We start from the raw sequence: 15,065 nt of genomic DNA, 5'->3' as shown, positions 1-15,065 counted from the left end.
ATTGCATTTTGCTCAGGTTCTGTTTAGTTTTAGAAATCCCACAAATTTTTCTAGGCTTATGCAATCACCACAGATTTCTGTCTAGTTCATGTCTACCATGGCAGTTCATCCTAGCAAATCTTGTTTTTATCTCTATTGCTTATTTTTATTTCCTATCCATGATCACTGTTTATATATCATATATCCCTTAGTGAAAGGAGGGGGAGACTTGAAGTTTTTCTTCTATGCTCAGGCTTGAGGTTTTTGGTTTTTTTTTTTCCTCTCCTAGTGACTCCAACTTTAGAACCATTGATAGCGGTAGCCTCTCTCATCTCATCCTTTACTAGGGATTCTTAACCTGGGATCCATGAACTTGGTTTCTTTTGTAATCTGACTGTTTGACCCAGAAGGGAGCTATAATAGGCTGCCAAAAGAATCCATGACACACAAAGGTTGAGAACATCCCTGTCCTATACTGTCCTGTAAAGGAAAGTCTCAAGTAAGACTAGATCTGGCTTTCAGATGAAATCTTGTGTCTTCCTGACTCAGTTATAGAAAAGGCTATTAAGCAAAAACATAATTGATTCTCCATAATGCAAAAATTTGATTAAAGACAACTTTGTTTAGCTTGGTTTTTATCCTTCATTGTTTATCCTATCTAGCAATTGAAGAAGGGAAATTAGGAGGGGCAGAGGAAACATTTAATAGGATCTTCCTTGTTGGTACCTCACTATTAGTAGAAAGTTTTTTCAAACCACAATAGAAATAACTTCTTGCATTACATGGGACATTGTTCTAAATTTCACTGATAACTTAATTTGGCTATTCTTGATAGAATTGAGATCCATCTTGACAGAATGTTAAGACGAGAAACATGTACTAAATCAAAGAAGATGAAATGTAATTTGGACACGTGCAAGGCTCCAGTGATGAACCACATATAATCTTAGACTAGCCTGTCTAAATTTGGAGAAGTTTTTCACCATATTGCCTGTAAATTTTTTGTTTCTAGCAACTCTTAAAAACCGTGTACTAAACTTTATAGAGGTTGCAATCTGCAGTTCCACCTTGATGAAATTACAGACCTTTGAAGTAGAGAAGTGTATGTGAAGCTCTTTGTACAAATGCACTTACTCTACCTGCCCAATAAGGGAGCTGAGAACTCATGACTTTTTAGCTGGTCATGTGAAAAAAGACCTGGGTCTCTAGCTGTAGCTCTCCTTCTCCCCGTGGCTCACCATGGGAGTTTTAGGGCAAATCATAAAGATATCACCCCTAGATGACTGTGAGCTTAGTATGTCAGCTGTGTTATATAACTGCCCAAAAATTCATTTTGAAGTTAGTGTCTAGGTCAAGGGAGGATAGTAGTCCCACTTATAATCTCTCCTGGTCAGACCATGATATGACACCGAGAAACAAGGATGCCTCAAATAGGTTGCTTAGTATGACAGGGGTACTTGAAATTATGTTAGTGAGATTGGTTGAAGGGCTTTTTTAACATGGGAAAGCAAAGACTTAAAGAAATGAGATTACTGAATTCATATATATAAAGGGAGGTCACTTGGCAGAGGGACTACTAATTCTGGCTCCTCCAGAGGAGGAGAACCAGTGGTTGGAATTTACAAAGACAAGAAATTATGTAATTTATGATAAATATTTTAATCCCTCATCAGACGTTTCTTTTGCCTCTTCCCTTTTGAATCTAAGATTCATGAGTAAGGGGCCTGGTTTGACAAAATGATCTAGAAGAAAGAGCTACTGTTTAGATAAAAATTTGTGCAGCTTTGGCTTCTTTTGTTAGTATGCTCTTACTCCATTCCCCTACTCTTTTCTTCCTGGCAGAACTATCTGAAACAAAGTCTACTAGTTAGACTTTTATCGACTGACTCTGTCCCTGGTATGGTGATAGGATTTCCTCTTCTACTTTTGCCCCTTCTTGAACCTGTGCCTTCCTCTTCTTCTTCCCCCACTCATCTGAGACTCTCTCCTCCCCATGACTTCTTTTCCCAAACTATAATAATCTTCCTTCTTCTGAAGTTGTGCTACCTAGGGGGTCCATTATAATCCTATCTTTTGCCAAGTCCATCTGTGAATTGAATATTGATGTAGATCAGTAATAACTAGAAGCCAGCATGGATTCATTAACAAATAATACCTGACTTAATTTTTCAGTAGGATTGTTAGATTGGTAGGTCAGGGATAGTTTATTTTGATTTCAAGAAGCCATTTGAAAATCTTACAGTGTAGATGATGACTTGAAAAGAGTAGGTAAGTGAATTGTATCTGACCAGCTAATTTCCAAAAAGCAATTAGTTAATGCATTGATATCAGTGTAGAGGGTGGTCTTCCACAGATGTTTTTGGGACTTCTGATATTTTTTTTATCAGTTATTGAATGATTACATGTTTTATTTATTTTAAGATGACACAAAGCTGGAAGAGCATTTAAGAGAGTAAAGGTCCACAAAGCTTGCTATACTTAACATTCCAGTTGGATCCATGATCCCACTGATGTCGGTATTCTCTTTATTAGAGAAGACCTTAGCACATCCACATTTTTTTATACTATGCTGTTCTTGTTCATGTCTTTCCATATATCCATCTTTATATAGGGCTTTCTTAATGTGCTTGGAGTCCTTGGATTATTTTCATAATTTGTGAAGATTAGACTACTACTCTGGTTGTCCACCTGGTATCACACCATTCTGACTATATAACAGGATTGACTTTGTTTCTGGTCACATTATCTTTTAATATATTTTAGACTACTTATCCCCCAATAAGTCATTGTCGATAATATTCTCTAGCCTACTTATAGCCACCATTCATCTTTGAATCATGTGCAATTTTGAGTCTTCTGAGATTGTTATGTGATTCACAGCCATATAGCATCAACAGGAAAGGAGTTTAACCCCCAATAAATAGTCAAAGGATATGAAGTTTTCAAAAAAAAGAAGTATAAGCTTATGAACCATATGAAAAAAAATCTCCAAGTTACTAATAATCAGAGGAAAAAAATCAAAATAAGTTTTCACTGCATATCCAGCAAATTGGCAAAAATATAACATGTAAATATCCAGTTTTGGAGAAGGTATGGGGCAGTAGGCACAGTAATACAGCATTGGTGGAATTGTGAAAACATCCAGTGATTTGAGAAAACAGCTTGAATCTATGCTATGAAAGTGACTAAATGGTTCATTCTCTTTGATGTAGCCATCCCACTGGAAACATATATCTCCCCAAAGAGGCCAAAGATCCCAAATATATCAGAGTATTCAACAGCAGCACTTTTTGTTCTAGAAAAAACTGAAAGCAAAATGTGTTCCTATCATTTGGGAAATGGTTAAACACATTATGGTTTCTTTTGTTGTTGTTGCTGTTGTTCAGTTGTTTCTCTTTGTGACCCAGTTTGGGGTTTTCTTGGCAAAGATATTGAAGTGATTTGCCATTTTCTTCTCTAACAGTTTAAAAAAAAATGCAGATGAGGAAACTGAGGCAAACAGAGTTAAGTGACTTGCCTAGGATCACACAGCTAGTGAGTGTCTAAGTCTGAATTTGAACTTAGGTCTTCCTGACTCTAGGCCCACCATTCTATCCACTGAGCCACCTAGCTGCCCCAAAACACATTATGGTATGTTAGTATAATAGAATATTATTGCTTCATGAAAAAGGGAACTCAGAGAAACTTACAAAGCCTTGTTTGCACAAAGCAAAGTAAGCCAAGCCACAGGAACAGGGTACACAATGACCACAATCACAACAAAAACACTGAGACATTAGAATTCAACTCAGTGCATTTACCAGAGTTCTGATCAGATGAAATGTCTTCCTCTGGATAGTGAGATAGTTTATCACATTACTATGCCAGTTTCTTTTTTTGTTTAACGTAATAACTTTGTAGCTAAAGATGGTTCTAGAAGGAGGCTCAGTTGGAGATAGACAAGACAGTTTTGAAACCAACATGTTAGATTTATTTTCTTTAATGCAAGTTATATATGCTAGACATTCATAGTTTGATGTACAATCCTGTTCTCTGTACATATGCTCATTTTTGAGTTTGTCAAATACAGAATAACAAAATTTAAATTTTAAAATTGAGGCTTCTTTTTTGAGGGAAAAGGGATTATTAGAAAGTGTTATCAGTAAGGTTTAAAAAAACAGGCTTCAGTAAAATTTAAATTAAAAGTTAGATTTTTGTGGCTGGCAACATCTTGGGATTGTTTGAAAGCACTTCTCAGTTTCCCAGTTATGATCCAGCCTACACTGATTCTGGGCCCTGCATGTTTTCCTTGTATGGTGTCTGAAGTACTTCAACCTGCATGTCATAATTTGGGGAGTATGTATTTTTCAGTAATCTGGCTATTTCAAAATTGCTTAAGTTGTTGACTGATTGTCAGTTGAGTCCTCCTACATCTCACTGAGGAGGCCCTGTAGAATTCCTAATGTATTTGGTATTGCTCATCTACAAATGAAAGCAAGGAAACTTCAGTATGTCTAGGAATTCCCTCTGCTTTTTGAACACTACAAGGGCTTCTTCCACGACATTTTCTGTGTGGGTGAATGCTGCTACCCAAAGAGTTGTTAAACAGTATTTTCCTCCATGGTTGCATTTGTCATATCTTCTTGTATAATTTTAACATACATGGGAGATATTGGAGTGAAAGCAACTTGCCCAGGATCACACAGCGAGTAAATGTCAAGTTTCTGAGGCCAGATTTGAACACTCAGGTCATCCTGACTCCAGGACTGGTGCTGTATCTGCTGTACCACTTAGTTGCCCCTGAAAGAGAACTTTTTTTTTTGGGGTGAGGCAGTTGTGGTTAAGTGACTTGCCCAGGGTCACACAGCTAGTGTCACGCATCTGAGGGCAGATTTGAACTTAGGTCCTCCTGACTCCATGGCCAGTGCTCTATCCTCTGCGCCACCCAGCTGCCCCTGAAAGAGAACTTTTAAGGCTATATTTTGTTATGAGTTTAAGTTAAATGCTTTTGGGAAACAACTGACAAACATGGTATGTTCTCTGTACCTCTGTCATTGTTGTTCCTGAAGATGTGGTTTTTGTTTTTGTTTTTGTTTTTTTTTAGGCAATTGGGGTTAAGTGACTTGCCCAGGGTCACACAGCTAGTAAGTGTCAAGTGTTGGGTCTGAGGTCATATTTGAACTCAGGTCCTCCTGACTTCAGGGCCAGTACTCTATCTACTGCTCCACCTAGCTGCACCCAGATGTGGTTTTCAATAGAAAAAAGTTTACCTCTCACTTTCTCATGTTTTCAAGGATACTCTTGATATATACACAGACTATTTGCATAGATATTTTATTTCCTTAACAGTATCACCCATGCCCTTCTCCTCTTGCCAGAGGTGGAGATGGGGGCAGGAGCAGGGGAATCTTCCACTCTTTGAAATCTAAGTGCCATTCGTTAATTCATTCATTTAACAAACTACCATATACCAACTATATTTTGTTTTCACTTCTAATATACTACTATATGATAGTTGTTTGAAAAGCATTTAAAGAATTACAAACATGAATCATTGTTATGGGTTACTATTATTAAGTGTGCAATGGGATTTAACATTCTTCTCTTAAGCATGTAAAGAGATTATTTATTAAATGAAGAATGAGGACAGGCAGTATTCTAATTGACTCTAGAACGTGTTCCTGTGGAATATTATGGTTTTCCTCAGTATTTTTAATTAAGCTGTATTTTTCATAGAAAGTATAAGTAATATTTTAGTCTTTCATATTATTGATGTTTTATAAGATCATTAAAACTTACATCCAGATTTTGTATGTAAATGCTTTTGAATTGTCTGTTTTTTTATGAAATATTGATTCACATAAAATATTAATGTTTCCAGGAGATCACGAGTGTGGCAATTCCATCCAGAGGAGGCTTTCTGTCCAGGAGGTAGCTGCATATTTAAAAGTAAGCAGTAGAATTTTAATTTTCATAGTCATGCTGTTTGTCTAGCAGTTATGTTGTGAACTGGATTACTGTTGCTAAAATTTTAAATTATGTATAATGGTATGTGCTCACATTCAGGCAATGGTGTAAATAGTTTAGGAACTGCCTATTCAAATGAGATTCTGACAAATTTAACCAGCGCTAATTAAAGCAGGATGGAGAGTATTGGGGAACTTATCCTCTGAAGCCTTTCAGAACCATAAAATCTTAACAGGGGTTGCAGATTAGGTTATCTAACACTGCTGCCTAACCCTTTCTTTTTTTTTTTTTTCCCAAACCTGCGGAGAGTTCTTGCATGATGCTAAGGGAAAATGTTTGAGCCTACACCTTACGATCTGATTATAACAGATCATTAGCTTAACATTAAAAAAAAATTAACTTTATGCAGACAGGTTCGTCTATTATTTTTCACTATTGGCTTCTAAATATTTCTAATTAAAACTATAATTTAAAAAATATTTTTCCTCATGAACTTAGGAAACTGTGATTTCTATCTTTAGGAAAATTCAGAGCTTCTCCCTCACCTCCCTTTTTGATTTATTCTGCTTAGCTAAAATATTGTGCAACAACTGTAACTTCATATTTTTAAAAATCTCATTCATAATTTTTTTTATTATTACCATTAAGAATTTGAACAATTTGGTTACTAGAATCAAGATTTTTGCTTACTAAAATGTGTTATTTGTAAAAAATATATGTGTGATTGGAGAATCACCTAATGTAATCTATGTGTATGTACCTGAAAGAGAATTTGGGACTTCCATTCTTTCTCCTGGTGGTTTATGCTTTATAAATGTTAATCCTTAGTTAATTGGAAAGCTTTATCTGTCAGTACACTGGTTAACTGAGATATTACTATACCTAATCATAACATTCATTACATTATTAATTTGCCTTTTTAGGAACCTATTTCTTTGGGAAAAGAAATAAGGACTTACTGCTCAGGTTTGGTTTTGAATTTTTAAGGGTAGAAGTTTGAACAAGAGGCAGCATATAACACTGATCAAACCTAAAGTCAGTGTTGGTTTCACTTACTCCATATCAGATGCATTTTTATTCTTCGTTCTTTTCCTTTTTCTCCTTTCACATTCCAGATACTTTTCTTCTGCTTTCCTCTCTCTCATGTATATGTAACAAGAACCAGTTAGGCAAAGTTAATAGAGAACTAGCCTCAGAACCAGGAAGATCTGGTTCGTGTGTATTACTTCTGTGACCCGAGACTCTTGGCCACCGTAAATTGTCTGAGTTCAAGATCTGCATCGATAGAGGTTGTTTCTTTACCTGGAGTTCCATACAGTCAATTCCTGTTCCTGCCCTCTATAGAAAAGGCCTTTCAGTCACTGCTGGAAATGCTAAGGACTCATTGACCTCTATCCCTTCCAACCCAAAGTCTTTGATTTCATATTTTTGTGTATTGGCATATCTGTACTTAAGCTAAGCAAGTGAATTTGGTTACTCTTAAGATATTCCATTGTTGACCGTAGGCTCTCCTTAATTACTGTTCTTAATTTGATTCTATATAAACAAGATATTAGGTGAAATAACATTATTTTGGGAACAAGGATGGAATCTTCACTGACAATTTGATTTTAGCATCTCAGACAGTTGGTTCGACATTACAGGAGGGATTCTAATGACATGGTGTGAGATGGGTTGACCTAACTCTCCTGCTACTAGACCATAACATCAGAATCATCACATTCCTTCCTTTTTTATATTTAACTGTTTTAAGAATTTCCAACATTACATTCTGAATACCTTCAATGTTGGTACTTTTAAGACTATGGAACTGAATGGCATCTTAATGAATCATTAAAGCTTCTTACTTACAGATAGTTGGAAAATAAAATTAACCTCAGTTTTCAAAATATTTTCATGGCTTTCATTCATTAATTTAACCAAAGCTTCAATGTGCCAGGCACTTTGAAGCTGTGGAGAAAATAAAAACACAAATGTCCCTGCTTGTCAGACTGTGCATGCAAAAATACAAAATATTCACATGTATTTTTCCCATAATAACTTTAGATTTAGAGAAATTTATTTTGGTTCAGTAGAATCTTGATATATAATTTTTATAAAAGATGAACATCCTAGAGTCATTGAATTATTTCCCGAAGAATAAATGCATTCACGAGTTCATAGGATCCCACTTATTCATGAATATTTTGTCTGGATTTGGAGATCTAAGTTAAAGTCCCAGCCCTGCTACTTACTGCCCATGTTGACCTCAGGCAAGTCATTGAACATTTTTAACCTTCAATTTCTTCATCTATAAAATAAGGAGATAGAGACTGAAAGATTTTCTCAGGTCCTTTTCAGCTGTCAATCTTACAATGCTAGAAAATATTGAATGTTTTTTGAAACCTGTAAATAGTTGAAACAGTAGGTACTCTAATATTTACAATCCTATTAGAGTATTTTTAAACTGTTGCAGTTTGGAACATCATTTTAAGCTGTATGAGGTATTTGTGGCCCTGGTAGGCTGCTTTTATTCTTTGGAAGAACTGCCTTTCCGCATACACATATGAGGCTAGAACTTAAAAGAGAAAAAGTTGAGAATCTTTGCATGTACAAGATTTCAAACTTTCCCCACCATGTTTGATGGCCTAGTTGTAAGATTTTAAATGTCACGTTTTTAATACAGTTTTAAAGTGCAGTCAAGTCTTATAGTTGGCATAAGGGGGAAAGAAGGCCACTTATAAGCTCTAGGGCTCGAAGGAATTTTAGAGATCTTCTGTTCTAGCTCCCTCAAATTACAGATGAGGAAACTGAGATCCAGAGTGGTTAATGACTTGCCTGAGGTTTGCACAGGTAGTGAGTAGCAGGGATGGAATAGGATCCTAGATCCTGTGAGTCCAAGTCTAGACTTCTTTTACAGACAGTGCTGTCCCATGAGAGAGTCTGGTTTTGTTTTTTTTAAATAACATTTGCATTGCATGTATTGTGTAGAGTCCCCTTAATATCCCATAATAAAAAACATTTGTTCTGTGAAGTTTGAATTTAGTCACAGGGCCGCATTTGAGGACCTGGAGGGTCACGTGTGGCCTTGAAGCCACAAGTTCCTCACCCCTGGTGTAGACTGGTGACATGCTCTGAGCAGCAGCCTAATCATATCCATGAACCAAATCACTTGTGCCTGGGTGTGTGTGTGTGTGTGTGTGTGTGTGTGTGTGTTTGCGTTTGCGTGTGTTTGTGTGCACGTTGCATACCCTTCAGTTTTATCCTTTCTTCTCTGTATCTTTCTCTCTTACTTTGGAAGACATTCACATTTTTTCAGATTGTTTGTCCTATTTATTTTTTCTTATAAAATATCTTTAGTTTTTTTATATCCCCCCAAAAATAGAAAGATTCTTTTTTGTGTGTAAAGGGTTGTGGTCCCTCTAGTGGACCATTTTAGTGTTACATATTATTTTATTCAAAATACAAGCTTTCCTAACGTAAAAACAAGTGTTCCAAACATTCATTTTGTAATTTGATCACTCTGGAATCTGCATTTTTCCACAGAAGATGAGTTGTGGTTAAGTACCTAGGCTAGCCTCATAATATAACTTCAGGAGAATACATTTGTCATGAAAAATAGAAGAAAATTAAACTGTGGTATGTATGCTGTATTAGCTGAATTATGGACTAAGTAGACTTTTTATGTGTTAAACTAGAAACTTTACCATCCTTATATATTTTTTATGGAAAAATGTATTCTGTCAAGCATAGTCAGAAGGAAGCGTGGAAGTGCTAAAATTGTATTCACCTTTCACAGCTGCTGCTGAAGTGAGGCTAAGGATGAGTCTCAGTGAATAGGTATAGCTGAGGAAACCTTGGGAAGGTGGGAAGTAAGTACTTTTATCAGACTCTGGTATCTGTCATCCATATTCCTACCCAGGCCACCACAGCCTCAAAACCTACACACACACACACACACACACACACACACACACACACACACACACACACACACACACACACACACACACACACACACACACCCCCGATGATTTACCCTCCTTCAACAAGGAAATGTAATGACATTGGAAATATGACCCCTTGAAGCTAAGTGTGAAAGAAAATGGAACATGATTTTATTAATCTCCTGAAATAACCTACTTCTGGCTGTTCTACTCAGCTTTTTGTAGTTGTCTAGGAGTACCTATACCATAGATTCAGATAACCAGAATCTTTTATGTGCTATGCTTATTTTTTCTTTAAAAAATACCTTTGGTGATATCTTATCATATTTATTTGTAGAAAGGGGAATTCCTTAAATTGAACACTCTTCTGTGAAAAAGAAAAAGAAAAACAAAAACATATGATGCAGTGACCACATCTCTCATTGTATATAACTTAACTCCCTGATATGAGAAGGGGCTTGGGGTGTATTTCAACACTTACCCTCAAGGCCCTTCATTCATTTTTTGTTACTCAGAGTTTGACTTCTTCTAATAATCTTAAAATTTTTATCTTGTTGAATTTTTTCAGTTTTAGTGTTTTGAATAATTCTTTCACTTGCCAAGATGGCAGCCTCCCTATGAATTGTTTTGGATAATTAGTGCGGCCAAAAAATTCATAAACCTGAAGAGTGGTGGTGTGTGGTGATTGATGCTCCTTGAACGTTAGCTAGGCTAGTTTTTAGACAGCAAACATATAGTGTCACTGGGCCCAAATTTGAAGCTTTTCCAAATTTGTAGAACCTGCCACAGCTCACAAACATGGCAGATTTTTTGAGAACCACAGTGAGTTGTTGGAGAAGGACCAGATGTTTTAAAGGTAGCCTCTTGGTTATACTATGCTAAGATAGTGTAGTATAGCGGAAAGAGACCTGAACTTAGAGGCAAACTTAATTCCTAGCTGTAGCACACACTAGTTATATGAATGACCATGGGCAAGTCACTTAACTCTTCTGGGACTGTCCTCATCTGTGTCAAGTTGGACATACAGGATCCTTTTTTGTGTCATGATGTCACAGGGGCAGCTCGGTGGCAAGTAGATAGAATGCTGGGTCTGGAGTCAGGTTTTCTGAGTTCAAATCTGGCCTCAGACACTTGTTAGTGGTTTGACCCTCAGAGACATACTGAGAGTCCAGCTAAAAGTGCAAATAACAAATTATGTCAGCTCAGGGGATAAAGTCAAAGGACTTTATCCTTAATCCATTGAGGGCTTCCTGCATACTGGGGGTCCAGTGTTTCTGGAAAATATGGCAACTGAAGAAGATAGCTTAGGTTGACTTTGGGGAAGCACTAGCTGTGTGACCTTGGGGAAGTCACTTAACTCTGCCTCAGTTCTCATCTGTAAAATGAGCTGGAAAAGGAAATGTCAAACCACTCCAGTGTCTCTGCCAAGAAAACTCCAAGAATCAGACGAGACTTGAAACAACTGAACAACAACAAATTTAATTTTATTCCAAGTCTTTGAAAATTAGTATTTTATATATAATGTATTTTGTGCAAAGTCAGATCCAGGGATTGAAGTGCAGTGTTTGAGAAGCAGAAAAAAAACCCCATTTGGCTAGATCAGTGTGTGGGAGAGGGAGAAATGTGTGGTGAAGCCAAAAAGATAGGTTGGGGCCAGGCTGTAAAGGACTTTAAAAGCTAAACAAAGGAGTTTGTGTTTGAATCTGGAGGCAATAGGAAGTCACTAATGTGATATGGTCAGATCTGCATTATGAAAATCACCTTGGCACCAGTGTGGAGGCTGCACAGAAGGGGAGAGACTTGAGCCTGGGAGACCAATTAGAAGGATGTTGCAGTAATCTAGGTAAGAAATGTTGAAAGCCTGAACTAAGGTGGTAGCTCTGTGAGTAGGGAGAATGGGTTGGATGCCAAAGAAACAGCAAGATTTAGCACATATATGAGTTTAATACATACATGAGTTGAGGGAGAGTGTGGAGTCTGAGTTAATGCTTAAGTTACAAACCTGGGAGACTGGAAGGATGGTCGTGTCTCTGGAAGAATTAGGGAGGTTTGGAGGAGGGGGGGGGTTGAGGAAAGATGAGTTCAGTTTTGGATAGGTTGTGTTTCACATGTCTTTGGGACATGCTGCATTGAAGTTCAGGAGGGATTGGGACAAGATATGTAGATCAGTGAGTCATCCACATATAGTTGCTAATTAGACCCATGGGAAGGATGAGGATACTGAGAGGATGCAGAGAGAGAAGAGAGCCTAGAAGGGTCTCCCAGGCATAATATGGATGATGAGCCAGTAAAGGAGATGGAGAAGGAGTGGTTAAACATGGAAGAGGAGAACAAGGAGAGGGTAATGTCATGAGAACGCCTTGAGGAAGGAGTATTTAGTGGGCGTGGTGCTCAACAGTATCATGTAACAGATAGGTCAAGAAGGATAAGGACTGAGAAGACTGTCACACGCAAAAGTAAGAGCTTCTTGGTTCCTTTGGAGAGAGCAATTTTAGTTAATTGACGAGGTCAAAAGCTAGACTACAAAGGGCTGAGTGAAAGGAGAGGAAGTGAAGGCGGTAGCCATTTTGGAATAAAATGTTTATTATAATTGTATTTATCGAGCCTTTGTGAGGTACCATTAACTATTGCCAGCTTGTGGATTAGCAATTCTGTGAAATGCCAGCAACTAGGTTCCCTCCCTCTTCTCTTCAACCTTAATTTTGCCTTTCATCCTCTTTTTCTTTTCTTTTCATAAAAAAAGACATTTTAGTTGGTTCAAATAAATAGACAGTGGAGTTGCTTCTACCTAACCAAAGCAAGGTTTATGAAGCAGATATAGTACTATGAAACCAAAATTAGGGTTTATAATAAAACCTCCTAAGATTTTAAGACAATTTAATTTTTCCTAACATTCTAAAAATAGAATGTATTTTTCTTCATCTTATTTTGTCAGTCCATTTTATTTTTACATTGCCTTCATTTCAAACTATATCCCTCTCTCTCTCCTGCCTAGTGAGCTATCCCCTATAACAATTAAAAAAAAAAGTTAGAAACAAAACCAAACACCACATTAATCATGTCCAATGCAGTATATACAGTATTCTGCACCCAGAGGGTCTTATGGTGCCCCCCCCCCCCCCCCCAGCACACACACACAAACACACCCCTTCCTCTTTCCAGAGAAGGAAGGAAGCTTCATTTTCTTAAGTTTTCTCTGGAGCTAAATTTGATCATTATAATTACACAGCATTCAAAGAAAGCTTTTTTCCTGTGTAACAGTTTCTGTTACTCTAACAAGTCTCTGTACTTCTACCATCCATCCATGGTTTTTTATCCTGTTTATACAGATGCACTAGACACCCTAACTCTGAATACTTTAGTATTTCAGGTATAGCACCTGCTGTCCACTCGTCATCCCTAGATTCAGTCTGCATATTGTATGTGCCTACTTCCTTGAGGCAGAGGGACGCTAGGAAAGAATGTTGTTTACCTTGCCAGGTGAGGGCATTGCATCTTATTTCACTTGTTTTTAGTCTTCATAAGGGAGGATTCCCCCTCTGTGACAGTGATGTAACAACATAATGTATCAGTACCATGAATTTTTTTTAAAATGCAAAAACCAATCCAAGCCATTACTTATCTCTTATTAAGTTGCCAGCTCTTGCTTTTTGTCCTACACTCTCCTGCCAAAGTGATTTTTCTTATGCACAAATAATGATGATAACTGTCACTAGCAGTTATGTAGCAAATGTTTGCAAAGTTCTTTACACATTATCTCATTATAGCCTCACAACAAATCTGGGAAGTTTGTGCTATTATTATCATCCCCATTTTACAGGTAAGGAAACTGAGGCAGACAGGTTAAGTGACTTGCCCAGGGTCAGGGATTTGAACTCAAGTCTTGCTGAGTCCAGGCCTGGCACTGCTACTACTACTGTGCCATCTAGCAGCCTCTGACCGATGCTATCATTCACTTTCTCAAACTCTAAGAGTTCCCTGTGGGAAACCTCTAGGATAGAATACAAACTCAGCTTAGCTTTTAAAGCCCTTTACAACCTTGTCCCCGCCTGTCTTTTCTGGCTTATTGGACATTACTTCCACACTCTGTGACCTTCTCTCTGTTCCTCACTTACTCTGCTCCATTTCCTGTCTGTAACTTGCACTGACCATCCCCTGTGCCTGAAGGCATTCTCTCTTAAATCTTGTCTTGTTGTCACTCTTCCTTTAAGGCACAGCTTGTACATGAAGCCCTTCCTGATCCCTGCAACTGCTAGTGGAATTTCTGTGTCAGTGAAGTGAAAATTGTGAGGCTCTACAGTATTTCTGAAAATGAGGAGATACCAAGTGTTGATAGGGGAGACAGAAAATGAGAAGTATTTTCCTTCCTCCCTAATTATTCCTTCCTCTTACTGCTTTACAACTATGTAGCTTTCTCCCTTATCTTTTTGTTTTCTCATATAGCTGACCACCTCTACATTAAAGACAGTTTTAAAAATAAAATTTAAGGATACATTGATGGCATTTATGATAACTCTTAATGAATTTTCTGCTATTCTTATTAAATGGTTGAGTCACTTTATTTGATATAACATATAAGTAAACTTAGTATACAAAACTTTGAATTTACAGAAGATTCTATAATATAAGTGATCAAATACCTTCAAAGTTTATTTATCTCCATGTAAAAGACCAGATGATGGTTAATTTTGAGTTTACCTTGAAAAATGTAGTTTATTATGTAATGTTTGCAAAAAAAAGCAGAGAAAAATCAGCATTAAAGCAAATTTAGATAACCCTGTTTTGAAAAAACATCACATTGATGAACACTTAATAGTGAAGTCGTTATATTTTTTGTTACAACCCCCTAGTAACGTGTTCTGTTGGTCTGGTTTTAAAAAATGCAAAAATAACCCTGTACAAAAATTTTTGTATTTGTCCCTTTGCTTTTTTGCTAAGAAAAAGCCAATATTCCTTTTATTCTCTGATTGTAAAGCATCTTTTTTTTTTCTGTAACTATTGAGAGAAACTAAGCATAAGTTCCATTTTATTTTTAGTTATAATAGGTTGAAAATACTACTTCTGGCAATATTGATTTAACAGTAATTTGGTTCATTCACAGACTTCAGTGTAATTTACCTTTAAAAAAAATTTAAGTCATGTTGGCTTGGTGGAGGTACCTGCAAAAATGGTATTGTGCAAAATTAGCTGTGCGTTAGGTGGGGAAGATGAAGT

General features: G+C 37.0%; 1 protein-coding gene across 1 annotated transcript in view; it reads left to right on the top strand.

Moving 5' to 3' along the window:
* LEMD3 (LEM domain containing 3) overlaps positions 1-15,065 on the top strand; it is an 82,892-nt gene that overhangs the window by 48,129 nt on the left and 19,698 nt on the right. Inside the window, exon 4 of the mRNA XM_027854184.1 lies at positions 5,840-5,907. Within this exon, the coding sequence (XP_027709985.1) occupies positions 5,840-5,907 (68 nt within the window). The remainder of the gene's footprint in view (positions 1-5,839; positions 5,908-15,065) is intronic.

The sequence above is a fragment of the Vombatus ursinus genome, unplaced genomic scaffold (genome assembly GCF_900497805.2).
Source record: "Vombatus ursinus unplaced genomic scaffold, bare-nosed wombat genome assembly UNPS02010320.1, whole genome shotgun sequence".
In the NCBI taxonomy this organism is placed as follows: Eukaryota; Metazoa; Chordata; class Mammalia; order Diprotodontia; family Vombatidae; genus Vombatus; species Vombatus ursinus.
This window is presented reverse-complemented; position numbering and strand designations above follow the sequence as displayed.